Below are 25,897 nucleotides of genomic sequence, written 5' to 3'. Positions count from 1 at the left end.
TTCTTTTTACAGCATTGCATTAATGATGACCTTTGACCCTATTTCAGAGTTAAAATAACTCTGGGGAGAGCGATGATGCCACTCACCTGATGCCCCAACAAAGCCACTTTTCTTTCTGCAACCCCACCATGAAGTCTGTGACAGACCACAGGGAGGGAGAATGAAGTGTTCCACGGACCCCTGGTTCACTTACTTGAGAATCACACAGCCTGTACCCGCTGGGGGCGCTATCCAGAACACCTGAATCCGTGTCCTCCGCCGTGGGGTGCTTTCCGTGACCGCAACGGGGCAGTTACTCATAAACTGTGTTTCTTCTTCATCTATGATCTGTGGAAAGTAAACACATTAAAATGCAACATCACTCTGGTAAGGCTCTTAAGTTTCCGAGTTGACACTTCCTCAATTTTATTTTTAAACCTGTTGTTTTGTGTTAGCAGCCCTATATCCCCTGACACCAGAATAGTGCCTGGCATAGAGCTCCAGTCAACGCTTGTTGAATTAACATGAGGGCAATGATTTGGCACCTGTGCTCTGCTCTCTGGGACCAGGATCTGGTGTCAGCACTTTGAGGAGCAGGTCACTAGGTGATGGTCTTGCTTATTTCACTATCATAATGACGTCCAGTTTCAGGGGAGGAGGAAGAGGAGGAAGAGGAGGAAGAGGAGGGGGAGGGGATAATCCAAAGCCAACACTCTCTAAATAGCTAAAATTTGCAATTCAGCTACAGTTTTATAACTTGAAATCGAAATGCTAAAAGAAAACACCCCTTTGGAGGAAGTCCACCAAAGTACATAAACTCTATCCCAGCTTTCCGGCACTATTTCCTTGGCAATCTCTATCTCCCGCGTTCGTGCACTGTGTCAGAGTTCTCCCAAGTTAACCATCAAGCTTTCCGCGGACACTGTGAAAAATCTGGTAGCCATTCCCATTCCCCAAGACTGGTTCAGCATTTCCCCTGAAATGCTGCCAGAACTTGCCTATCTCTCTAGTATTATTACAGACTATTAGACCTGGAAGGATCTCTCGGGGGGAATCATCTAAATCCAAGTGCCAACTTCAATTGATTGGTATATGCTGTGTCGTGAGTAGTGCTAATAACAATAACAGATAACATTTATTGTTTAGTAAGTGCTAGGCAGTAAGCTAAGTGCTTTATCTGACTTACTCATTTAATCTTCAAATACAATTTAGTAAGATGATAATATTCATATTGTATTTATTTTACTTTAAAAATTCATATTTCTTTTAGGATAGCAGGTTAAAAAAAAACAATGAAGTCACTCAAACTCCTTAGTTCATCATATATTTATATCCCTGAATGAAGCAAAAGCAATCTTCTTTATATAGTTTTTATCTCAATATTCTTTATCCTACTCCCACTATCTATGCCCTTCTGAGTGTGTGTGTATACACATACAAATGTTTATATAATTCATAATGTATATATAAAATATGTGTAATGTATATATAAAATATGTGTATGTATTATATATTATGTGGGTGTATATCTATACACATATACATATATATGTAACTTGAAGTTACATAGAATTGTTTTGTATTTTATTTTTTTTAAGATTTTATTTTTATTTATTTGACAGACAGAGATCACAAGTAGGCAGAGAAGCAGGTAGAGAGAGAGGAGGAAGCAGGCTCCCTGCTAAGCAGAGAGCCTGATGTGGGGCTCAAACCCATGACCCTGGGATCATGACCTGAGCTGAAGGTAGAGGCTTTAACCCACTGAGCCACCCAGGTGCCCCTGTTTTGTATTTTAATGTTTCTTTCACTTAATCTTACGTTTTTAAGATACAGGTTTCCCCCACTATCTGAAAAGTAGAGCATATCTATGAAATCTTTTGTAAGCCGGAATGGTATAAACTGAAGAAGCAATTACCATTAATTTATATGGAAAATTTTTTTAAGTGTTCCCAGACCCCAAAAATAACCTCTCTCCGGCTTTTGATACCTTAGGACACATCTTGCTAACAGATGCACAAAATAAATCAAGATAAAACATAGTTGCTCCCAGACACAGTTCAAAGCCATACAGGGCTTGAGGCTGAGATGCTGAGTGTAGTTTCTGGGGAAGGAGTTTGGCCGTATCTCTCTTGCTGTTTTGCACTGCCTCTAAACGGCTCACTGTAAAACAAAAGCTGAGTGCTATTTGCATTTTTTACCCTTTTCACAAAAGTGAAAATCCTCTTTGGATTTCTTTCAGGTGGTGAAAACGGGTACTAGTGTAGGTCTTCCATACAAGCAAAGTGGCATAATATGAACTTTCAAGAAGTGGGGATACCTGTAAGTCAAAGTTACTATATGTGAATGTAATTCATTGCTTCTGACTGTGGCCTACCGTTCTACTGCACCAGTCCATTCCCCCAGTGACGTGCAGTCAGCTGACTTCCAGATCTTTACCTCCACAAACATTGCTGCAATGAAGCTCTTCATGCTGCTCTACTTGCGAACCCACATGAGAGCTTCTCAGTAATATAAACCATGTAGTGGGAGTTTCCCCCAGAGGTTCATCTTACTTTTGGAATTCTTCACTGAACAGAAATAACTTTCATCTAGTCAGATTCACCAATTTCTCTCCTATGGCTTGTACTTTTGTGGTCTTGCCTAAAAAACAGACTGCAAAGATATTTTCCAGTTTTTGGTTTTGTTCTTTTTTTTTTTTTTTAAACCATTAGCTTTGTAATTTTACCTTCCACATATAGGTCTTCAATCTATTTAGAGTTTATTTTTTAATACAGTGGAGTAGGGTTCCAATTCCATTTTCTCCGCACTCTGAGCTGCTTTAAAAAAATAACTAAAAACGGGGCACCTGGGTGGCTCAGTGGGTTAAGCCGCTGCCTTCAGCTCAGGTCGTGATCTCGGGGTCCTGGGATCGAGTCCCGCGTCGGGCTCTCTGCTCAGCAGGGAGTCTGCTTCTCTCTCTCTCTCTGCCTGCCTCTCTGTCTACTTGTGATCTCTCTGTCAAATAAATAAATCTTTAAAAAAAATAATAACTAAACTTAATTTTTTAAGAGCAGTTTAGTTTTACACCAAAATTGAGCAGAGAATGCGGAGTTTCCATAGATTCCCTGTCCCCACACATGAACAACTTTCCCTATTATCAACGTCCAGCACCTGACTGGTACATTTATTACAACTGATGAACCCACACTGACCCATCGCCAGCACCCAAAGTCCAGAGTATACATGAGGGTTCACTCCTGGTGCTGTTTATTCTGTGGGGTTTGACAAATGATTAATAACGTGCATTCACCACTGAGATTTTATGGTATTATACTGAATAGTTTCACTGCTTTAAGGGGCACCTGGGTGGCTCAGTAGGTTAAAGCCTCTGCCTTTGGCTCAGGTCGTGATCTCAGAGTCCTGGGATTGAGCCCCACATCAGGCTCTCTGCTCAGCAGGGAGCCTGCTTCCTCCTCTCTCTCTCTCTCTCTGCCTGCCTTTCTGCCAATTTGTAATTTCTGTTTGTCACATAAATAAAACCTTTAAAAAAAAATCCTTGGTGCTCTGCCTGTTCATCCTTTCCTCCCTCCAACCCCTGACAACCAGTAACCTTTTATTATAATTGCTTTTTAGTTCCAGGAGGTTTTTTATTGATTCTTTCAGATTTTCCTATGTAGACAATTACGTCATCTGAGAAAAGAGTTTTATTTCTTCCTTCCCAATCTGTATACCTTTGATTTCCTTTTCTTGTCTTATTGCATTATCTAGAATTTCTAGTATAAAGGTGAAAAGTAGTGGTGAGAGAGGGTATCCTTGCCTTGTTCTTGATCTTATGGAGAAAGCTTCAAGTTTCTTTCCAGGAAGTATGCTATTAGGGACAGGTTTTCTTTGTAAATGCTCTTTATTAAGTTGAGATGTTCCTCTCTATTCCTAGTTTGTTGAGGGTTTTTATCATGAGTGGGTGTTGGGTTTTGCCAAATGCTTTTTCCACATCTACTGATAATGATCACATTTTTCTTCTTTAGTCTGTTGAAATGATGGATTATGTTAATTGATACTCAAATTTTGAACCAGCCTTGCATTACCTGGGATAAATTCCACTTGGTTAGGGTATCTATTCTTTCTGGACATTGTTGGATTTGATTTTCTGACCTTTTGTTGAGGAAATTAGGTTCTATATTCATGAGAAATAGGAGTCGGTAGTTTTCCTTTTTTGCAGTCTTTGGTTTTGGTGTTAGAGTGCCACAGGCATAATAGACTGAGTTAGAAAGTAGAGTGTTGGTATAATTTCTTCATTAAATATTTGGTAGAATTCATCAGTGAACTCATCTGGGTCTGGTATTTTCTGTTTTGGGAGATTACTAATCATTGATTCAATTCTTTAATAGATATAGGCCTATTCAGAGTCAGCTTGGCTGGGTGCTTATCAATTTTTTTGATCTTTTCGAAGAGCCAATCTTTTGGTTTTGTTGGTTCATTGATTTCTTCTCTCATTTTCATTACTTCTTTTTCTCTGTTTACTTTGGATATAATTTTCTTTTCTTTTTCTAGAGAGGAAGCTGAGATCATTGCTTTTATATCTTTTTCTTTTCTAATATATACATTCAATGCTCTAAATTTCCCTTAAGCATTGCTTTTGCTGCATTCCACAAATTTTAAAGTTATATTTTCACTTAGTTTAAAATATTTTTAAAGTTCTTTTGAAATTTCTTCCTTGACGCATGTATTGGTTAGAAATGTGTTGTTAATGGGGATTTTCCAGCTATCTTTCTGTTATTTCCAGTTTAATTTCATTGTGGTCTGAGAGCAGACATTATATGATTTCTGTTCTTTTAAATTTGTTAAGGTGTGTTTTATGGCCCAGAATGTGGTATATCTTGGTGAATGTGTCATGTGAGTTTAAGAAGAATATGTAATCTGCTATTATTAGATGAAGTAGTCTGTAGATGTCAATTATAACCACTTTATAGATAGTACTGTTGAGTCCAACTATGTCCTTACTGATTTTCTGACTGGTGGGTCTGTCCATATGTAATAGAGAGGTGTTGAAGTCTCCAACCATGACAGTGGATTCATTTATTTCTTCTTGTAGTTCTATCAGTTTCTACCTCACATATTTTTGATGCTCTGTTGTTAGGTACTTAAAATTAAGGATTATTATGTCTTCTTAGAATACTAACCCCTTTATCATTATGTAATGCTCCTCTTGTTCTTGAGAACCGTCTTTGCTCTGAAGTCTGCTTTGTCTGATATTAATATAGCTATACGTGCTTTCTTACGATTTGTGTTTGCATTGTATATCTTTCATTCTGCGTTTAATTACATGTGCCTTTATATTTTTTTAAAAGATTTTATTTATTTGACGGACAGAGACCACAAGTAGGCAGAGAGGCAGGCGGGGGTTGGGGGGGTGGGAAGCAGGCTCCCCGCTGAGCAGAGAGCCTGATGCAGGGCTTAATCCCAGAACTCTGGGATTATGATTTGAGCTGAAGGCAGAGGCTTTAACCCACTGAGCCACCCAGGCCTCCTCATGTGCCTTTATATATAAAGTGGGTTTCTTGTAGTCAACATATCAGGATCTTGTTTTTGATTCACTCTGATAATCTTTTAGTTGGCAGATTTAGACTATTAATATTTAAGGTGATTACTGATATAGCTGGATTAATATGCCATACTTATTTTCTATTTGTTTACCTTTTTATTTTCATTTTTGTCTTTGACCATTTTTATGATTCTATTTTCTCTCTTTTCTTTGCAAATCAATTATATTTCCTTTTTTATTTGCTTTTTTGTGGTTATCCTAGAGTGCACAGTATATGTTTACAACTAGCTCAAGCCTATTTTCAAATAACATTATACTGCTTTACAGATAGTTCAGTCACCTTATGATACCCAAATATTCTTAGTTCCTTCCTCCATTCCTTTGCATTATTGTTGTCATTCATTTTACTTATTCATAAGTACGTATGCAGGCATAAACATATATAATTGAATGAATTGTTGCTGTTATTATTTAGAAAAACTATTATCTTTTAGATCAATTAATAAGAAAAATAAAATTTTTTATTATTCCTTCACTTATTCCTACTTTGATGTTCTTCTTTTCTTTATGGGGATCCAAGTTTCTGACTTATATTATTTTTCTTCTCTATAAAGAACTTTAAAAACATTTCTTGCAAGACAGATCTACTGACAACAAATTCCCTCAGTTTTGATTTGTCTGAGAAAGTATTTCTCCTTCACATTTGAAGAATAACTTTACAGGGTACAGAATTCTCAGTGTTTTGTTTCTTTCAACACATTAAATATTTCACTCTACTTTCTTCTTATTTGTATGGTTTCTGAGGATAAGTTGGATATAATTCTTATCTTTATTCCTATATAGGTAAGAATTTTCCCTCCAGTCCGGCTTCTTCCAGGATTTTTTTCTTTACCTTTGATTTTCTTTAGCTTAGAAATGATATGCTTAGGTGCAGTTGGATATTTATCCTTCTTGGCATTCTCTGAGCTTCCTGAATTTGTGGTTTGGTGTTTGATATTGATTTGGGGACATTCTTGGTCCCCATTGTTTCAAATATTTCTTCTGTTCCTTTCTCTCTTCTCCTGGTATTCACACTATGCATATATTACATCTATTATAGCTGTCCCACAGTCCTTGGATATTCTGTTCTGGGTTTTTTTTTTTTTTCAGTATTTGTCCTCTTTGCTTTTCAGTTTTAGAGGTTTTTGTTGATATTTCCTTAAGCTCAAAGATTCCTCAGCTGTGTCCAGTCTACTAATAAGTTCATCAAAGATAATCTTCATTTTTTAAAATATTTTATTTATTTATTTGATAGATAAGAGATCACAAATGGGCAGAGAGGCAGGCAGAGAGAGAGAGAGAGAGAGAGGAGGAAGCAGGCTCCCTGCTGAGCAGAAAACCCAATGCGGGGCTCGATCCCAGGACCCTCGGATCATGACCCGAACTGAAGGCAGAGGCTTTAACCCACTGAGCCACCCAGGCACCCCGACAATCTTCATTTTTGACAAGGTTTTTGATCTCTAGCATTTCTTTTTGTTCTTTTTTCCCTTAGGGTGTCTGTCTCTCTTCTTACATTGTCCATCTGTTCTCACATGCTATCTACTTTATCCATTAGATCCTTTAGCATAGTAATCGCTTTGCATTAAATCCCCAGTCTTAATTCCAACATCTCTGCCACGCCTGCTTCTTATGCTTTCTCTGTCTTTCCAAACTGTGTTTTTTGCCTCTTAGTATGCCTTTTAATTTTTTGATGACAGGTGGATATGGTGTACTGTGTAAAAGGAATTAAAATAAATCGTCCTTTAGTAATGTGGTGGAAAGTTGTTGGGGAGGGGATGTGTTCTCTAGTGCTATGATCAGGTCTCAGTCTGTTGGTTGGTGACTTGTGCCCCTGGACTGTGAACCTCACTTGGGCTTCTCAGCCATCCCCGTGACCACCCTCCTTCACCTTAGACGGTACTGGATGGCTGAAGTATCTGCAGTTGTGTATTTTCCTTCCACCACATGGAAAGCAAGAGGGACTGGTGTTGAGCATTTCTCTTCCCCCCAGTAGATTAGGCTCTGATAAAACCTCAGCAGGTTAGGCTCTGGTAAAATAGTTTCTCCTGAGGGCAAGTCCTTTTAAGAACAGAATGCTTTGGTGTATTCATAGAGAGTTTCTTTTCTCCTCCCCCTGCCAGAAGCACAACAGTTTTTCTCTGAAACTCACACTGAGAATCTAATAGAATTCCTGGAGGTAAAGCTCAAGAATTTTGTCCCCCATCTGCAACCCAATGATTGGGTGCCTCTGGAGTTTTTATCTCTCAGAATTGTCCACACTGAGCCCCTAGTATTAATCTAGCAATTATAGTTGAGGTTTTGCTATGTTGGCAGGTGGAGATTTCTGCTCTGATGAAATTGTGATCCTCTGTGTCCTCCTGTCTCCCCAATATTGGGGGCAGTGGTTTGCCCTGTGGACTTACTTCTCTGATGGATCTAAGAGCTATTGATTTTTCAGTTTGCTTAGCTTTTCACTTGCCGTTAGAACACAGTGTTGACTTCCACTTCTTATATGTGGGATAGGACACCAGAAGTTCACACTGTGAGTTATTTCTACACTACTTAATTCATCTTTCCCCCACTTTTTTGTGATGCCACCTCTGTCATATATAGAATGACAACATAATTTATTGTCTAAACAAGAATAAAAAGGCCGTTATTAATCACTGTTCTGGGATAACAGGCAAAACTGAGACTTTCCCATGGCAAATGGGGCATATATTCAACCTAGTCATATATCAGGTTTCCACACACTCAACATTTAGTCCCAGACTTTCTATTCTAGTCTCCTACCCACCCCCTGCCCATGGCACTATATTTTAATTTCTAGAAGGGCAAGTTCCCTTTCCTTGTTCTTCTTATCAACATGGTATTATCTATTTGTAGGTCTTTATTTTTACATATATAGTATATAAACTCTAAAAACTCCCTTACCTCTGTCATTTTATCATCCTGATGTGATGAAATCCCAACCTTAGATAAAGTACTCACTCCATGATAAGACCAGTTGTCTTCTATGTTAACTGACTTCTAGTCTTGAGTCTGCCCTGCTACACTGCTGTGTGTATCTGATTAAGACCTCAGCAGGTTAGATTCTAGCCAAATACTTCCTATTTGTTATTTTACTTTCCCTTTCTTGTTAATGATGACTTTAGATCTTCTTGACTCTCCCCAAACCTCCAACTTTTATCTCTCCTTTTTTTTTTTAAATGATTTTATTTATTTGACAGAGAGAGATCACAAACAGGCAGAGAGGCAGGCAGAGAGAGAGGAGGAAGCAGACTCCCCAATGAGCAGAGAGCCTGATGCGGGGGCTCGATCCCAAGACCCTTAGATCATGACCTGAGCCGAAGGCAGCGGCTTAACCCACTGAGCCACCAGGCGCCCCTTATCTCTCCTTTTCACTTATTGTTTTATCTTGTGTCTTTATAGAAGAAACTGAAGTCATTAGATGTATAGGACATCATTCTCTCATTTGCATCTGCCCTGTCCTCTTTGCGGTTATAATAAAGGAGCCTCACTTTTCTTACATTTCTGATTTGTTCTCATTACTTCTTCCTGACTCTAAGAATGACTTTCTCCCTGCCAGATTCAACTTTTGTCCCAGTGGAATCATTCCCATTAGCCTGTTAAGCATAATTGTTAAGCATGTTTGGGTCTCTCCAATTCACAAATTAAGTGGCCCTGAGTTAGCCCTCCGTCCCTCCCCAGGAGGGGATGTGCTCTCTCCTATCCATCACAATCAAATGACTTGAAGGAGTTGGCTATGTTTACTGTCTTCACTTCAGCTCCCACTCCTTCTCAGCTTAATCCCAGGAGTTTGAGGAACATCATGGTACCTAGACAGCTCTAGGCTAAAACCATCAGTGCCTTCTGCAATGCTTAATCCAGTAAATCCTCTGTAGGCTTTCTTCTCAAAGCACTCTCTCCCTGTCTGATTTTAGCGCCATGACTCCTCTTTGCCTCCACTTTCTTACCTACTCTTTCTCCACTTTCTTTCTTTGACTGCTCATCCTCCTCTACTGGCCTTTGAATCTGTAATTGCTCAAGGTTAGTCCTAAACCCTCTTTATTCTATCTCTTCAGGTGATCTTACTCAACTGGCTTTAATTACTACTTATGTGTGGATGGTTCACAAATTTGTATTTCCAGTCTTGGTCATTCCTCTGATCTCCAGACATATAGCTCTGACCTTCTATCTTCTATCTGCATTTGCTCTTGGATCAAAACCACCTCAAACTACCGCATTAGCAACTGACTTAACTATGTTCCCCCTAGCCTGGCCCTACTTCAGTTGTACAAGTCAGAAATACTGGATGTCCTCTTTGGCTCTTCCTACCCTCTCCCCTTCATATCTAAATGCTGCCCATTTTACCTTCCAAGTATCTCTTGAATTTCTACTACCATCCCTATTACTATGCAGACTGAGCTACATCATTTTTAGTCTGAACTAAAATAAAGGTATTCTAACTAGCCTTTGTACGTTCTCTCTTGTTCTCTATATGGCCAGCCAAAGTGATCTTTTAAAAACACAAATTTAATTGTAATATCTCCCTCCTTAGAACAATTTACATATTTTCACTGCTTCTAGAATCAAGACTGAAGTCCTTAATAGAGTTGAATCTACCTTCCTACTTCTCTAGACTCATACTGTGCCTCTTTGTTTTTTGTACTTGACTACTTTGGACTTGTGTTTTCTCTTGCCAAAGACTGACCAATTCCTATTTCCTTTTTCCCTCCCATCTTTTCCGTTTCTCCGTCTTCCCCATTCCTTTCATCCCTCCTTCTCCCCTCTCCTCCCTCCCCTGCTTCCTTTCCTCCACCTCAGCTCACTCATGGTTTTCATTGGAAAGCCTTCCCTGTTTTCTTTCACTATGGCAATTTCTTCCCTGATATGTTCTCATACGACCCATCTCTCTCCTTTCAGAGGCTTTATTTTTTAATTTTACATATATTTGTTTGATTCCTTGATTAATGTCTATTTCTCTAATAACCTGTAAGCCACATGAGGGCAGGCACCATGTCTCTTGGGTTTTTTCTTATTGTTTCCCCAGTACTCAGCACAGAGCCTATTCCATAATATTTGCATGCTGAAGAACTTGGTGTACTTGCCTCCTCCCTTTGGTTGTGAGATTCCCCGCTCTGTGCCTGGGCTGTAATATCCGCCTTAACTCTCTTAGACAACTCCCTGGACTTCTTCTGACTTTGGACTTTTTCTAGATGGTAATTAATAGCCTTAATTATAATAACAATTAATTATAATAACATTTTTGAGACTATATTGGCCAAGGACTTTACATATATCGTTTCTACTTCCCCCCAAAATTGATAAGCCTATCCTTCAAGAAACAATTGTGACATAGATGGGTTAAATAAACTGTCCAAGTCCGACAGGGGCAGAGCCAGGGTTTGAATCCTACCTGGCTCTCATCTCTCTGTTCTTTTCCTATGCCATAGGCTGTCCTAATAGTGTCATTCCCTCATGTTAGTTAGGTCAGAAGTTTCTCTCTAGTCAAGCTTACTCCTACAGAACCACATACACTGGACCAGCCCACAACTAAATACCCTATTCCAACATGCACATAAGTACTTGGTAAATTTAAATAGTACTTTGCTTGAGATTTTCGTAGAGGGCACTTAGTTTCCCTTATGCAGCTTTATTGTTGTGAGGGTGGATTTCCAAACAATTGTGATTTTCTTAGACCTGTGCACTTGGCTTCTCCTTTACTGGTTCACACTGAGAACTTTTGGAACTTTTTTTTTTTTTTAAAGATTTATTTATTTATTTATTTATTTGTCAGAGAGAGAGAGAGAGAGAGAGCACACAAGGCAGAGGGAAAAGCAGGCTCCCTGCTGAGCAAGAAGCCCAATGTGGGGCTCGATCCCAGGACCTTGGGATCATGACCTGAACTGAAGGCAGACACTTAACCAACTGAGCCACCCAGGTGTCCCAACTTTTGGAACTTTTAACCCTAAATATTTACAATCTTTGGGAGATTCTAGGTGACTGTATCAGTAAAGCCAAAAGTAATTAATGTTTAATTACCATTTTCTATGTGTCAGTTACTTAGCATGGTCACATCATTGAATCCTTCATGGGAGTAATTATTTCCATTTTACAGGTGAAGAAATCAAGCTTGGGGTGATCAATTATTCATTCATTCAGCACTGTCTGAAGCCAAAACCTGTGCTCCTTCTAGTTGCCTCTGACGAAGATCCCAGGCTGGGTTAAGACCAAGGCCCTTGGCCAAGTACTGAAACAAAGAATGTTTTCCAAGACATTGAAGCCACCTCAGGTAAATATGATTGTTTATCCACAACCTCAGTTGCCAGATGGTAATTAGACATTGAACAGAAGGAGTTGTTTCCTCCAATTCAGAGAATGCTCCCAAAGTCGTTTGCTTTTCAGAAAATATTAGCTTCTACCAATAAGCTTTGATTCTATCAAAACCTGCTCTTGTACCTTGCCCCATCTCCTAAAATCTCCACCCTTCCTGTGGTCTGAGTAGAGCCACCATCTTAGCCATCAACTAATCTGACTAAATAAAGCCTTCACCACTCATTTCAATCTGTGATTCCTTTTCTGGGTATCCCAGAACAGAAAATTAAGACATATTACAATACGTGTTTGGGTCTGGTAGTATTATGGATGATTTTTATTTCCTTTCTATGTTTTTGTTTTTTCTAAATTTTCTACAGTGATGATGTATTACTTTATTTTTTTATTATTATTTATTTATTTGACAGATAGAGATCACAAGTAGGCAGAGAGGCAGGCAGAGAGAGAGAGGGGCTCTCTGCTCATCCTGCTCTCTGCTCAGCAGGGAGCCTGCTTCCTCCTCTCTCTGCCTGCCTCTCTGCCTGCTTGTGATCTCTGTCTGTCAAATAAATACAATCTTTAAAAAAAAAAAAAAAAAAGAAAGAGAGTTGGAATCTTAACCAATTCAGCCACCCAGAAACTCCAGTTGTTGTTCTTTTAATATATATATATATGCTAAAATAAACTATCTGAGGCTAAGTTTAAGTTTAAAGTCACTTGGGAGAGATTTGCTGCTAAATGGGCTGCCTGACTCCCTTCAAGAAAGAGCTCAAGGGACCTGAGGCCAATCCCCATCCAGCCAAGTGTGATAGGCATGTAAAACAAATCCAGGTTCAAACAGGGGGACAAGGTTTAATTTCCAGAATGCTTGGCAACCTGTAGTTAAGGGAACTGGTTGAGCATCTGGTCATGAATAGACCTTTTCAATACTAGGGTTTTTCTAGACTACCTCATCAGGATGCCTCTGAGAGTTTCTAAAACTTTTCATTGCTCACACTCTTAGTCCTGAATCATATGCCATACCATTTTGAAAGCTGCTTCGGGACCCGTCTTTACCATTAAGGTATCTACTCCTGCCTCATCGTATTTGTGGCCTCGCTTTCTTTTCAGACTCAATACACAATACTTCTTTCTTTCTTTCTTTTTTTTTTTTAGATTTTATTTATTTATTTGACAGACAGAGATCACAAGCAGGCAGAGAGGCAGGCAGAGAGAGAGGAGGAAGCAGGCTCCCTGCTGAGCAGAGAGCCCGATGCGGGGCTCGATCCCAGGACCCCAGGATCATGACCTGAGCCGAAGGCAGCGGCTTAACCCACTGAGCCACCCAGGCGCCCCACAATACTTCTTTCTTAAATCTAATCTTGATCCTTCTCCTCAGCTCTGAGCTGGGTCCTCTCCTGGTATGTTGTCTTACCCTTTCTGGTCTGACAGACAGAAAGAGATTTACCTAAACAGTGTCAAGGCCCCAGATGGAGTCTCGGGCATTCTAAGAAGTGGGTGGACCATGGCAGTGGGATATCTGGGAGAATTACTGTCCAGAAATTCAGGTAGGTGGCATCTTGGACATTGGCCTTCAAGAAGCAGAGCTTCAGGCATAGAGGTAAGGGCTGGTGGTCAGGGTTGGGGCTCCAGTTCCCACAAGAGAAACAAGGATAAATCAGATAATTGGAACGAGAACTTGGAATGGCACCCACAACAGGAACCTGGCCCCATGAACATGGTCTTGAAGCAGAGCTGGCAGGAGAGGGTAGGTTTGGAAACCTGGACCTTAGTTTAAGAAAGGACTTCTCCTACGGGGATGTGAGATGGGAGTAGGAGAACAACTCAGGAGCCCAGTAGTCAACGCAGAGCACCACAACCAAGGATGCCTCTCAGGGATAGTGATGTAGTAACCCTCAACTGGGAAGAGTGGTTGCTTAAGCATGCTGTCCTCAAGTCCTTATTGATCTTGGTAGTGGGTGAGCTGAGTCTGAGCGAGAGGGCAGTAGAATATCTAAATAGGGATTATTGCGTCCGAGAGTGCAGGTGACAATAACACCTGGGGTGGGTTAGGCTGAATGAAGGAAAACATGTCCTTTGGCATCATCTCATAAATATGTTTTCCTTTTCTTTGGATATTTGTGCAAAGTAGTATGGTAGACGGAAAGTGCATGAATGTTTCAGTCAAGTAGGTTTGCATTAAATCTTGACTGCCAATTTCTAGTTGGATGACTTTGGCCAAGTCACTTGACCTCTACAAGTCTGTTTTCCCATCTGAAAAATGCGGATAATAAAACCCATCTTGCTTGACTGCCATAAAGAATAAATGAGGTTGTATTTACAAAGCATTCAATACCCATAACAAGCACTCAGTATTTTGTAGCTGGAGGGAAATGTTCACCCCACAGCTTCTGCAAGCTAATCTTATTAACATACGAGGAGGACATCCTGAAGAGGTAAAGCAGGTCTAAAATTTTTATTATGACTACATCAGAGATATTTGTTTAGTGTAGGAAAATCAGAACACATAGAGAAGTAAACATTATGAAACAAGTACTACGTGTAATTCTACTACCCCCAAGAGAGTTATTATTAACCTTTTGATGTGTATCTTTTCAGGTTATACACACACACACACACACACACACACACACACACACATATATATATATAAAATACTATCATATTTTCTAAAATCCCATATTTGCATATATATATATATATATATATGTATATATATATATTTTGTTGCTTAACATTTTTAGGTTATTCTGATCATCTCTTATGGCTAAATTTCATATTTTTAATTTTTCTGGGAGTGAAATTAATGTAGGTTTTTATTGATGGGTCGGTCTTTCCAAGAAGGGATTTTGAACTACTTAAGTAAAATCTGAGTAAGAAGCCAAAGAAAATAATCCCGGTCATTAAATCACCACTTTCTAGTTTCCCAGGTGTATTACTTTTTTTTTTTTTTTTTTAGTGCAAAAGTCATGGAAGGAAAGACAGCTGCTTTGTCATTTATGAAAGAGATTTCAATACAGATTTTTAAAAACTAAAGAAGGATTTTGCCTTTATTGCTCTAAGGCATAAATACATTTTAGAAAAGTTTACAAAGAAAACTAAAGGCGAGGCAAGTCCTGCTGTTTCAGCCATTTCGGTCTGTTTCCTTCTAGACTCCTCTCTCTTGCTGTTCTGAAATCTGCAGATAGTTGTGTTTGTATTCTGTGCATAATGTTGTGTCTTGTTTTTCCCATTTGTCCTAGAAGCCCCCACATGTTTTCAGGTTTTTCTACACACATCAGAAACAGCATGGGGATGTCTGGATTAGCGGCACCGTGCAGGGTAGCTTTGTATGGTCCCTCCTCGGGGCTGTGACGATTTAGGTCCAAATCTTGCCCTCTTTCCCTACCAAGACCCTCACCTCTCCGTGCCTAGCTATATCTCTCACCAGTTACCATCATCCTTTTCTGCACTAGCATCTCTTCCAACAGATTCTTATTTTCATTTTATTCATCTCTTTTACCCTTTCTGCTCTATCTTCTCTTTGCCAGGGGTGTGCACACCACCTCTCAGACCTGAGAACACATGAGGACCTGGGGGAGGAGCAGGGCAGAGGTGACCATGAGCATTGTAGATGGCCCCTCTGTCACCTTGTCCTGGGTACACGGCCTCTGATCCATGGAAGCTGAGTATTGAGAACCAATGTACAGTGTTCCCCACGGTAGAGCAGATTAACCCTCCCTACTATGTGGGCTATTTCACATTCTGAAAGCAAACACAGCAGGCCAGGCTTGGGAGCTGGGCTGGACCAGGACACGTGGGTGTCCTGAGCAGGCTAATAATCTGGCCTTCTTTCAAAAGGATATTCTCTAAATATTTGCCCAACATTCCGTGGGAGGAGACGATGAGTGCCATGTAGGAGGAGGCAGGAAGACTGCTGGCTCAGCACTTGTTCCCTCTTTATTGTTCTGAGCAGTTCAGCTCCTGGCCCTGAACTTGCACACCTCACCTGGCTACTAGGAAGCCTGGAAGGCAGCCTAGATACCATCTCTGGTCACTTAAACACTCTTGGGAGTTTGCCTCCTATGCAGGAGGCAATGGTGAAGGGCCTGAGAAAGAGCCCAGCAGCCTGTTTATTAGTGGTGTGACCCTGGCAAATTCCTTAACCTTTCCAGAAGGAGTCTTCCTATCTGTAAAGTGGGAGATAACAATAGTCCTGACCTCAATAGGCTGAAAGGGTTTAATTGAATTAATATATGTAAAATAGTTAGAGATATTCCTGGCAGGAAGCTATCCCTGCGTGTATTATCATCGTGGTGTACTGTGTATAATAATAAATCTCATTACTATCATTATTCTCATCTCATGCTTACTCCCTATAATTCTGGTAAAGCCCATTTTCTCACATCTCATTACATTTCCAGTGATGTTGCAGGGATTCTTATAGACTATTATCCTGGCACTAACGCAGCTGGCCTGCACCTCTACCTAGCTTGGGAGCTTCAAGTATAGTGGACAAGCTTTAGTGGGGCTGGTGTGGGTGTGTGTGTGTGTGTGTTTGTGTGTGTGTTGGGTCATTGCCTGATCACTCTATCTACAGTACAGCCCTTGGTTAAAAAAAAATAACTTGGGAGATGCTAAGACAGGCAGCAATGGACTTAGGGAGAACTGGTAATTTACTAGCGGTAGGTAATTCCCAGTAAGAGACGAGGCATCTCCTTCAGGAGAACCAGGAAGAGAAGGAAGATTTCTCCTTGAAACCAAGTGAAATATGCCTCCCGGGGTCCCGAGAGACAGTATGGGGTGGTAGAGAGAGTATGAGGTTTGGGCTTGCAAACCAGGAAGACCTGGGTCTGATTTCTGTCTTAGTAACTGAATGACCTTGAAAAAAGTAACTGATCTCTGGGTCTTGATGTCCTTACCTGTGTAAACAGCAGTGTAGTGCTGACAAAGGAAGATCTCCAAGGTGCCTGGGAGGGCTAGGTGCCCAATAACTGTGACTTCCCTTGGAGACAACAGAGAATGGGCTCTGGCAGCACCCTTAGTGCCCAGAGCCTAGCAGGTGATTGACACACATGTGAATAAGCAGGAAATCCAGGGCTACCCACAGTGCACAGCCATAGCAATAACATCTACATTTACTGAGTCCACACTCCACGTTGCTGCTAACACTTCATAACCACTACTTCACACCATCATCCCAGCAAGCCTGTGAATTCAGAAGCTGGGCCTAGGAACTGGGGAGCCTGGGCTCACATCCCCCAGGACCCCAAGGCTAGTGCTTGTATCCTCTGGCTCTAACTCATTGTCCCCTCATCTTCCACTCAGGGAGCCTGTGCCAGCTTTGACTCAATGCTAGAAAATCACTCTGATAAATAGGTTTAAACAAACAGAACCATCTAATTGGGGGACATTATACTAGGTAGTCTAGTGCCTAGGAAATAAATCAGCCTTTTAAGTTTTCTATGGCAATCCAGTTGAAATGTTTAATAATTATTGCCAGAGAATGGTATAATGCAGTACTAAAAATGAGTAATTGAAAAGCCCATCAAGGCAGATGAGGCATCTTCTCACTGAATTGCTCTTGAATACATAATTATTTCATTCAGATTTATGATCAGCTCAGCAAAGCGTACATCTCTCTAGCCGGCTCTGCCTGTGGCTGTTCGGGAAGCCTTGTTCTATTGTGCCAGCACCTTCTGGGATGGACAAATGGATGGCTCTCATACATGGAGAGGACTTTCGATGGTGTGACTTCATTTAGCAAAGGACAAAGTGAAGAGTGAAGTTTCAGGTTGCCGAGGACCCTCTGGGTCCCAGGCGCTGTGCTGGAGTTTCCATGCATTACCCGTGTTGGCTCATCGAAAGCCCACAACAGTCCTGTGAGGGGACTCTGCCATCTCACAGAAGAAACTGAAGCTCAGAGCAGTGGGGTCACTGAATCAGATTCCCCAGGCTTACCGGGGACTCCTACCCGGTGGTCCGGCCCTGAACCCCTGACTCTTCCACTACATATATCACCAGCCTCCAGAAACACCCTGTGTGCCCAGAGAAAACTTAGATTTTTGGAAAGAGGAATCTGGGGAGGTCAGATGCAGAAAAAAACTAATTCCTGCCAGATTTTACTAGATGCTCTGGCTCTTTAAATATTTGAGTTGACCCCCCGACCCCAGCCTCATTTCCATCATTCTTGCAGTGTCAGGACCTCCAGACAGAAACTGGCTCGATGGGGGCCCCAGTTCCCCCACAGGGTCAGCCTCCCCACCCTGTCCTGATCATCCAAAGCCGTGGGCTTTCTCGGAGACACAAGCTTATCAGACTGCCTCTCCCCAGAGCCCGTGGAGTGGGCGTTCTTGGCAAATTTAGTTCACTGGCAAGTGCGGACAGATGGCTGCTGGGATGAGCCAGCAACCTTTGTTTCTGGTCTCACCCATATGTCAACATGACCCAAAATGAGGAAAAGTAGGGAGGGGGGAGGTGGAAAAGGATAGGACCACCTTACAGGCAGAAGAAAGAATATAATTCTTTTTTTTTTTTAATCTCATTGCATTTTGAAGATTAAAAATAGAAAAGTGAGACTCTCTGACTCTCCCCTACCCTAGCATTGGACAATGACATTTCCAGCAGAAAACCAATTTTTCTCCCCAACGCCCCAGTCTCTTCCTTACCTCTGATGCTTGGTTGTACTCTGCGTAAGTCAGCAGATACGATCACAGGAGCAAAACTCTGCTCCCTTCCCCCCAGCCCCTCACCTTGAGGAAGAGACTGCTGAGGGTTATTGCACAAGGGGCTTAAACAGGTCACAGGATACCTTCATTCTCCAGGACACAAAAGCATGTTAGGTTTCCTTCTCAGTTTTTTTGTTTCTGTTTTTGTTTGTTGTTTGTTTTAGCGTGAAAAGAGGAGACATCGTGCATGGACTTATTATATCCTACTGGATACGGTACATATCTGTGAACTTCTCCACCCCTGGGGTAATGCCAAACTTCAGTCTAGCTAGATTGTAACAGTAAGGTAGGGTTTCTCTTAAGGGAGTGGATTTATGCTAACTCTCAGTTGTTATTTGTCAAACACATCCAAGGTGGTTAGCAGTCTGTGAGGGCTGAGCACTTGCAAAACAAATCAAATATCTGGGGAGAATGTATTTGGTCTCTATGTGCCTAAAGGTAGAGCCCTGGGGTGAAAACACCAATCCAATCAGGCAGACAAGAGTGTGAGGTGTTCTGCTCTGCTATGGTGAGGCACCCTGAGCTGGGGGCAGTGGGCAGGGAGCCCACAGGAGAGCAGTTCACCAGCTCATGGAGGACATGAGGAAGTTCTCCAAGATCATTACTAGAAGCTAAAGAATCAGCCATGGTCTAGCCAAGACAGTGTATTGTAGGAGAATGAACATTAACGGGAAGGGTGTGGGGCCAGGAAGAACAAAGGGAGAGAGAGAAACAGGCAAAGGAACAATAGATGCAGTGCTCTTCTCTGGCCTCGGACTGTGTTAAATGTGTCTATCTGTGATCTCTCCGACCCTCACGGCAATTCCCAGAGGGACTGCAGCAACTCCAGACCCTGTTTCTTCTCGTTGCCAGACTGGCTTCTACTTGTGATCTCACTTTACATGCCGCTTCCTCTGGGAAGCCTTCCAGGCCTGAGGCAGCGGTGCTGCACTCTCCCCGCTCCACCCTCATCACCTGGATCCTAATGTTTCCAGGGCTCCTTCATAGTCTGAATCCAAACCTGAGACACCTGGGGTCTCTGTGAAATAGTGAAGCCTGAGCCCCACCCAGACCCACTGAACCAGAAGCTCTGGAAGTAGGACTCGGGCAGCAGTGCTTTTTGAAAGGCCCTAGATGATTTTGATGGATGGCTGGGATGAAAACCATCTTGAGTCTAGTCCATCATATCCAAAAGCTGGGATATCACTTACCTTTGTGTCACCGGCCCCCAGCCCTGTGCCAGGCACATCCCCTACACTTAATCCATCTCTGCAGAATGAATAAATGAATTAATTAAAATTAGATAAGTATTACCACTCCTTTTTCAGAGAGGAGGAAACGGAATCATGGAGGCAAAAATCACTGGAGTGTGGTGGCACAGTTGCCATAAAGGGGGGGGTGAGCTTCCTGTCTGTTTGACTACACTGTCTGCTCCCAGTGCCTACAGCCGCGTCTCAGACAGAACAGTAGCTCAGTACAGGTTTCCTGTGTGGATGCCGTCCCTGATCTCTCTTCTTTTACAAATCAATCTTTTTCCACTATATCTTGCTATCAGCCCTGTCTCTGCTATTATCTGTGTGGCCTTTTTGTTGTTGTTGTTGTTTTAAAGATTTTATTTATTCATTTGAGAGGGAGAGAGACAGAAACAGAGAAGAGTACAAGCAGGCGAAGTAGAGGGAGAGGGAGAAGCAGACTCCCTGCTGAGCCAGGAGTCCGATGTGACGTGGGACTCGATCCCAGGACCTGGAGATCATGACCTGAGCTGAAGGCAGATGCCTAACTGACTGGGCCACCCAGGCACCCCTGTGGCTTTTCACAAATCCCTTCTCTCTGGAGCTGTTTCCTAAAATGAGGACATTGGGTGAGATGGCCTGGGGGATTCCTTCCAGTTCGAATGACAGCCGACTACCACATCATACCTACACCATCACTTTGAAGGATGAGAACCCAGCTCTGACACCAGCACCTTCTGCACTCAGCACCTTCCTATGGTTCAGGAGGCTCCTGGATTGCTCCTTCCAGGCTTTTTACATACTTCTCCCCCCTACCCCTTTCCCTGCTTCCTGCCTCTCTTTACTTTCTCCTTCCCTTGGCAAGCTCTCCCAGGAGGCAGGCTGTGGTCAGCGGGAGCCAGCCTTCGTCTCCTGGTCAGCCCTCACTCCAAAGCATAAAGCCAGAGCCCAGAAAATTTAGTTATTCATGTATCATCCCCTGAAATCCAGTTAAAGAGAAAAGCCCTGCTCTGCAGACACAGTTGTAGCACCAGCCAGGGAAGACGGGAACTCACGTTTGTGAAATGTGTACTACATGCTCGTGTCTTCGCGACGTTGTCTTATTCAAGCTTCGCCTTGACTGCCTGCCAGCGGTGCCTCCACAGACTCTCTCTCCAGCACCCACAGAGCACCCACACTCCGCAAACACAGCGGCCACCTCCTATTTCTCTCGGCTTCCATCCTTAACCCCCACAATCCAATCTTCCTGCAGAAGCCAGAGGGCACACTGAAAACTATCAATCAAATCATGTCACTTCCCTGTGTGACGACTCCCTATGGCTTTCCACTGCACTGTCAGTCCAGACTCAGGGACGACAGCCGCCGTTCCCCTCTTGAGCCGCCCCGGCCAACTTCCCGCACGTCACCTCCTGCCACTCTCCATCGGTCCACCATGCTCGCCTCTTAAATACGCTCTACTCCAGGGCCTCGGGGGGTTCCCTGGGCTTGTCTCCATCCGACGTGATCCTACCCAGAGATCTTCAAGAATGCGGAAGGGAAAGAGTGAGGAACAAATTCAGACGTACTCCGGACTTGGGGGGCAGCTAGTTTTCCAGGTGAGCCGACATGAACCTGCTTTTAGCTTTGCTCCTCCCTCGGCTTCTGCGTGTTCTGCCGCGGGAAGGGCCAGGACACAACTTGATTTCTGCAGATAAAGTCCAATGCCTACGCGAAATGTGGTAAAGAGCCAAGTACGCTGACTGCTCTGCCCCTACTGAAAGACTGCGGGAATTTATAACTTGATATTTTTAGATGGTAAGGGAACAGAAGTTTAGGGGAAAGAAGCTAGAATTTACTGAGCCGTGCGCCAGGGCTTTTAAGTATGATTTTGCTGGATCAGCAGCTCACCTCTCTGAGATAGGTAGTACCTTTGCTACCCAGGAGGAAAGTGGGGTCCCGGAGAGTTAGTGATTTCCTGAGGAACACACAGCTTTCCTAATGGATGGAGCCACTATTCTATCCAGCTGTGGCTGATGGCAAATCTCGGGTTCCCTCTCAGCTGACCCAGCCTCCCTGCCATCCCCACCCCCACCCGTGCCCCCAGGTGGGGAGGAACACCTCAGAATAAGCAACAATGTACGGGTAAGTCACGATTAAGATATAAAAGTGAGAAACGTCTGTTTTACAAGAGCACATCTGAAGCTTCCATTTACCTGTACTAATTGTAGTGTCTTAGCAGGAAGTTGTTCTTAAATATTCATTACATCGGATCCCTTAAGGGCCTGTAGCTGAGAGCTCAGCTGGCTGATATTCTGAACTCTTAACTGTACTTGAAAATAACCCAATGTCTTTTCTCCCAAAGCATTCTCTAGTTTAGCTTGGTAACCAATTCAAAATGACCCTGTGGCTCTATTAGTGCTTTTCTGCCTTTTTCTTTTATGCTGGAACCTAAAGGTCAAATTGCATCAGTGTCACCTGCTGAGCCTCCCGCCAAGCTCTCTTTCTGGATGCCTGTTGCCAAGAGAACAATCCTACTTTCCACAATAGAAACAACAATCAGTGCTTGCACAAAAGACTGAAGGACAATGGGAGATGTGGGCGAGTTAATTTTGCGCCTAGTCCCTTTGTTCCTTACAAATAAAGGGCATGGGTGATCAGTGAACTTGAGTCATGCAAGTCACACTACAGACGAGAAATAGGTTCTCCGGGACCCAGTAAGTGTCCTCTCACGACAACTTCATTTAGATCAGAAATACCCACATTGGTAGGTCCCCGGAGGAAGGAGCCAGCACCGAACAGGAATTGGGAGGCATACATTTTGGGGCAGTCGGGGGAACTCCCCTAAACTTTCCAGTCTTTGGTGTATTCCTGTGAGAAATGGCTCCGTAGCACAGAAATCTCCTGCGGTCAGGCAGTATAGGGTTCTGCTGTCAGAGTCAGCCTGTTTGGGAAGTGAACAAACCAAGGACAGAATCCCGGAGCTCTGGGGCCTGATTTCTCCTCATGCAGTCCCCGTCCTGGGAGACAGCAGCATCCAGGCTGCTGACAAGTGTCCTCAGCCCAGAGCTCTGCTCCACTTACCACCTCCTCCCTGAGGACACCCTGGCTCTCGTCGGTACAGAACGAGCCGCATCTTCGCAATCTCCGTCTATGCAGCTCCCTCCGAAACACAAGCTCTTATTTCTCATTCGTTCGTTCATTCATTCATTCATTCGGCAAATGTCGATCGCCTATTAGCAATGTGCCAGATACTGTGATACACAAGAACAAAACGAAAAATGGCCCCTGCCCCTCCTGCGTTATAGTCAACCAGGTGAATCGGACATTAAACACCTGTGTTGTAAAGGTAAGAAATACAGAAAGTATTTTTCTGTATTTCTGTTTTCAGAGCAGAAAGTGAACTGTGTCCATGTTTCCACTTCCCAGAAAAAAAAAAAAAAAACACCGTTTAACTGCTGGATTGTATTATCTTGCAGTTCCTTGCCTTCAGGTTTTTTCTCTTAATATCACACAAATAGCTACTTCCATACATCTATGTCTACCATGTATTTCTAAATGTTTGCATAATAATATGTGCCAAACATATACTCTGTATTTCATTTGTATCAGGTTCCATAATCCTCAGCATAGCTTTGTGAGGTAGTATTATAATTACCCCACTTTACAGCTATGGAAATGGAGAGTCCCAGGAAGTTTCCCGGAGATCCGAGGTCATGCGGCTGGCCAAAGGCGGAGCCAGGATTCAAACCCTGGCAGCCAGATTGTGGAATACCAGCTCTCAGCCACTGTGCACAGCGTTCCATTGCCAAAATGTACCATCGTTTGTTTTCATTAATCCTATATGATGGACTTTTAGATCAATTACCTCTCTCTCTCTCTCTTTGGTTATAAAGAAGGCTGCAGTCAACATTCTTCTACTTGTATCCACCAGTACTCATCTCATTCTGCCTGCTGGGTTCATTTGTAGAAGCGGAATTTTAGAGTTAAAGGGTATGAACATTCTATGTTTGATACAGGTTGCCAAACCAACAGAAATGTTGGTTGCACTTCCACCAACTGCACGCGATCGAGATTGCCCTTCCCTCCTCAACCCCTGGTGCCACGGAATCTCTCTGGCAATGACCACTACAGCCTCCTCACTGCCAAATCTGACAGCTCTTTCCAGCCCCTTCCTTTGCAAAGCTCTGCCTCATGGACCCCAGCAGACGCGCCCTCTTGGAAATTCTCCCCCCGCTTCTGTACGGGCTCTTCTTTGCCTCTCCTCTCCTCCCACGAGCATCCCCTACAACTCCAAAAGGGCAATGCTAAAGGGCTACTATTACTCCTGTTTTACTGATGAGGACACCGAGGACTAAGGGACTTGCCCGTGGCCATAAATCTCCAAAGCAGTGGAGCTGGGACTCAAACCAGGGCTGTCTGGTTTCAGAATCCATATGCCTGAATACAATGTCAGACCACCTCTCAGCCACCTGGATGATAAGGGGCCTGGGATTTAATGTGCCCCCAGTGACGTTCAGTATCCTCCTCCCTCATAAACAGGCTTCTCCTCTACACTATTCCTCCTGATGAAGGCAGAAAGTTGGGAATCTCGCTGGACTTGTGCCTCTCTCCTGGCCCACGGCTAATCAGTTACCTTCTGACATATGTGGAGCTATTCTTTGGTGCCTGGTTTACAGTAAATGCTTAATAAATGCTGGCTGCTATTACCAGATTCTTCATGGCTTAGACAGTTCCTGTCATCTTGTCCTTCTCCAAAAACCCCCCACCCACTGAACTCGCCAGATCTACTGGCCATTCTCCTACGTTGGGTCTCTGAATACTATCTTGTCTCCTCTGCTGGGAGGGCTCTGGACTACACCCTCCCTAATTAATTCTTCTACAACGTGGCCCAAGTGTCACATCCACAAGGAGGCCTTCCGATCACCACCCCCACTCCCGAACTGACCTCCCAGCACGCTCCGCAGATCTCCCTGCTGCCCTTATCATAGCGTAGTTTAATCATCGGTTTGCTTATGTTTCCCTCCCCCTGTCAACCCTGCTCTCCCAGACCAGGTTATAAACCCCTCAGGAGCAGAACTGAGTATCTCAAACTCCACCCTTTCCCCTCCCCCTCCCGGTGCCCTCCCTCTGTTCTCTGTCTCTACTATGGGCATCACTGGACCAGGAATTTCCGACTCCTCTTTTAAAATTCACACCAAACTCCAACCTCTAGTATGTTTGAATCCCTTCTTTCTCCTCCATTCCCAAGCAACTGCCTGGGTATTTTAAGATCTCATCTTTGAGGGGCACCTCGGTGGCTCAGTCAATCCGAGGTTAAACATCAGACTCTTGATTTTGACTCAGGTCATCATCTCAGGGTCGCAAGATCAAGCCCAGCCTCGGGCTTGGTGCTGAGTGGGGGAAACTTCTCTCTCTCTCTTCCTCTCCCCTGCCCTCCCACTTGGGCTCACTCACTCTCTCTCTCTAAAAAGATAAAAAATAAAATCTGTTAAAAAAAAAAAAAAAAGACCTCAGCCTTGATGACTTCGGCAAGGGAGATCTCTTTTTTATTTGGGACCTAGTACGGACTTCCTGCAGGGCTAAGAGGCGGAGCTGGTTGTTTCCTAGGCGCTTCAAATTCCCACAGAGGCCCTCTGCCTCTTTTTGTCGATAGACTATATCCCTGCATTGTAACCCGGTTCACCTCTTTCAAATTAACAATGAGATCCAATGACTCTGAACAGACCTTGCCCCAGGGTTATTTCACAGGAGAAGGGAGGTAAAGAATTGCACAGTAGCTCTGGCAAAGACTTCTTAAAACCAAGTAAAGTGTAAGCTAATCAATCAGGCAGACGATCAATAAAATATAACACCGAACACAGCATTCAATAATAGTGAGCTCTCATTCTAAGTAGCTCATGACTCATGTGTTTGGTCATAACAAGTATGAAAACACAAGGAGCCTAAAAATAGTGGATGTGATGCATCCGTTATCAGAATGTACATATTTTTTCAAGACACCTAGCTAGTCCTCGTGAACCCAATAATTAACTTTTGCAATGGGCTGAAGAGCAGCAGAGTTCTGGCGGAGACCCTCCATCCGAAGGTCTAATTCTGTAAATATTTACAAGGGCATCACGGCCCCATGAAATTTGGTTGACCCTGCCATTTTCTGGCTTGGTCTC

The 25,897-nt window shown here is 43.0% G+C and overlaps 1 protein-coding gene and 1 pseudogene across 2 annotated transcripts in view; both read right to left on the bottom strand.

Moving 5' to 3' along the window:
* LOC309840766 (small integral membrane protein 14 pseudogene) overlaps nt 1-25,897 on the bottom strand; it is a 433,613-nt pseudogene that overhangs the window by 81,986 nt on the left and 325,730 nt on the right. The gene's annotated exons all lie outside the window — the stretch shown is intronic.
* SPON1 (spondin 1) overlaps nt 1-25,897 on the bottom strand; it is a 256,476-nt gene that overhangs the window by 183,867 nt on the left and 46,712 nt on the right. The window contains exon 3 of the mRNA XM_082683143.1: nt 194-327. Within this exon, the coding sequence (XP_082539269.1) occupies nt 194-327 (134 nt within the window). The remainder of the gene's footprint in view (nt 1-193; nt 328-25,897) is intronic.

This window comes from Mustela nivalis (assembly GCF_964662115.1).
Source record: "Mustela nivalis genome assembly, chromosome: 9".
NCBI classification, from domain to species: Eukaryota; Metazoa; Chordata; class Mammalia; order Carnivora; family Mustelidae; genus Mustela; species Mustela nivalis.
This window is presented reverse-complemented; position numbering and strand designations above follow the sequence as displayed.